General features: G+C 53.1%; 2 protein-coding genes across 2 annotated transcripts in view; one reads left to right on the top strand and one right to left on the bottom strand.

The window, feature by feature from the left end:
- NSUN4 (NOP2/Sun RNA methyltransferase family member 4) overlaps window positions 1-874 on the bottom strand; it is a 5,338-nt gene extending 4,464 nt beyond the window's left edge. The window contains exon 1 of the mRNA XM_009287470.1: window positions 842-874. Within this exon, the coding sequence (XP_009285745.1) occupies window positions 842-874 (33 nt within the window). The remainder of the gene's footprint in view (window positions 1-841) is intronic.
- The window catches only part of LRRC41 (leucine rich repeat containing 41), a 10,852-nt gene continuing 9,636 nt past the window's right edge, over window positions 873-2,088 (top strand). Inside the window, exons 1-2 of the mRNA XM_009287469.2 lie at window positions 873-901; window positions 1,095-1,176. Coding sequence (XP_009285744.1) covers window positions 873-901; window positions 1,095-1,176 — 111 coding nt within the window. The remainder of the gene's footprint in view (window positions 902-1,094; window positions 1,177-2,088) is intronic.

Genomic DNA, 2,088 nt, shown 5'->3' with positions numbered 1-2,088 from the left:
CCCCCGCGCGGGTTCCCGGGTGCGGGGGCTGAGGAGCCGCTGCAAGGCGGGGAGGAGCCGGGTCTGGGCATCGGCTGCCGAAAAGGATCCAGCGCCAAAAGGGGCTTTGCGGCAGGAGAAACAGGCGGCTGGACCGCGCCCCCAGCCCTGCACCTTCTTTCCAGACCCTGTGCTACAAACCCCCCAAAACTCCCAATATTAACGTGCTACACTTACCCTAATTAAGCTCCATTTCAGTCCACTAGGGATTAAACTTGAAATCCACCAGCGAAAGGATTACAGACCCCTACGCTGATAAAGAACGGCCAAATTTAAAAGGTGGGGGTTTTTTTCACCTTGAAGAATAGCTGAGAAAGGATTTGCTGCCCTGTGAAACATCGGTTTTCCTGCTACTAAACATCCTACTCGGAAGAAAAACCAGGCAGAGCGTGAACTTGACCCTTCCGCAGGACAGCCTCCAGGTCAGCAGAAGGGGCTGGTGACCCACACAGAAAGGCTTTAGCTCCCCCCGGTGACCGTTCATGCTCTGCTCGGGGTTTGGGCAAGTGGAACCACCACTGTGCCCGTCTGCAGCCATATGGTCAGTCTCTCTGGGCAAGAACACAAATCCAGCCGCGGCTGGGAGGCTCTTCCAGCCGCTGGCAGCAGTAGGTGACAGTAGCTGACAGACAACTGACAGTTTTCCCCCAAAGAAAAAGGGGAAAACCTCTCCTAGAGGTTTCCTCTCCTAGAAAAAGGGTCACTCCTTTTAGTTTAACTTAGTCAGAACTTACTGTGTGAACAATATTGATCTTGCGGTGCTTGGAAACACCTCTGTGGTTCCAACAGATAAATTTCTTACCTGTGGGATCGCGCTCCGGCCGCTGCGCGTCATGGCTGCCCAAAAAGGACATTCCCACAAGTGAGGAAATGTCTCCCCCCCCCAAACCAGGCTCTGACCCCCACTAATTTCATTTTAACCCAGTACAAGTCAGAAGCACAAGAACTAGGAAATAAACGGGGGCTATTTCCATGGGAACTCTGAAAGTTTACTATGGAAAATTACAGAACATCAACATGGTTTTTGCGTAGCTGCGCATCTTCCGCGAGAACAGACGCAGTGACACGCTGACGCTCGGTCGCTGCCGGGAAGCCGTTTCGTTCGTACTTGGCATGGGAATGAACGGGCGGGAAGCAGTACCGTGAATCCAGGAACTGCCGACACGGGCTGTGGAAGCAGATGGACAGTCACACCTGCCTTCACTTCAGGTTCTTAAAGAGTTTGTGAGCAACCTGGAAAGAGACAAAGCATTCGGTAACTCACAGTTTAGGGCTGGAAATCAGCAGGGTGTTACCACCCACCTCTTGGTTTTCTGGGCCACTAACACACACGGCCCCACAGCCCTCTGCTCTTCTCATTGTTTTGCAACAAGTCATTCAACAAAAGTAGCAAGCTGAGATTTCTTACAGAGTTTCACCTCAGGTTAAAAAGGTTTAACTTTAAAGTGGCAAATACAACCCTGAAATAGCAAAGTGTCATTTGCAGGGCAGAAACAATGTGTTTGACTCATTTAATTGTTTAATAATCTACCGAATCCCAGCTGGAACTGTTGTAACAAGGAGGAACCAAACATTTAACAAGAAAAAGCACCGAGGCTCACAGTTCTTCAGAGCTTACTGTGACTGAACAGCTACCACGTCTCACGCTTGAATCGCCTGCGCTCTCAGAAGCGTGGCTAAAGGCAGCTCTGCTCCCAGCACCAGCAGGGACGTTGCACCCACGGGTGCTGCACTTACGCAGTGGTCCCTGGCGTGCAGGAAGTCAAAAAGCTCCTCTGTGCATTGCTCTTCTGTCTGGGACCTGGAGGTCACCCGCGCGTCGCACAGCTCCAGCCGCTCCCGCGCCTTCACGCATTTCTCCGTCTGCTCGCAGTGCTCACGGACCGTGGTCAGAGGATCCTGCAGACACGGGGCTGCCGTGAGAACAGGGAGACCCCGAAACGACGTTTTCCCCCGAGGCCCTCGCTTTAACAGGGAGCCACGTATCCACGCCGAAGCCCGGATTCAAGCTGCCTCCCCGCTAAGCGCTGGATGGCAGCACGAAGCGGC

The sequence above is a fragment of the Aptenodytes forsteri genome, unplaced genomic scaffold (assembly GCF_000699145.1).
Source record: "Aptenodytes forsteri isolate BGI_AS27 unplaced genomic scaffold, ASM69914v1 Scaffold119, whole genome shotgun sequence".
In the NCBI taxonomy this organism is placed as follows: Eukaryota; Metazoa; Chordata; class Aves; order Sphenisciformes; family Spheniscidae; genus Aptenodytes; species Aptenodytes forsteri.
The sequence above is the reverse complement of the archived record's forward strand: the minus strand, read 5'-3'. Positions and strand labels throughout refer to the sequence as shown.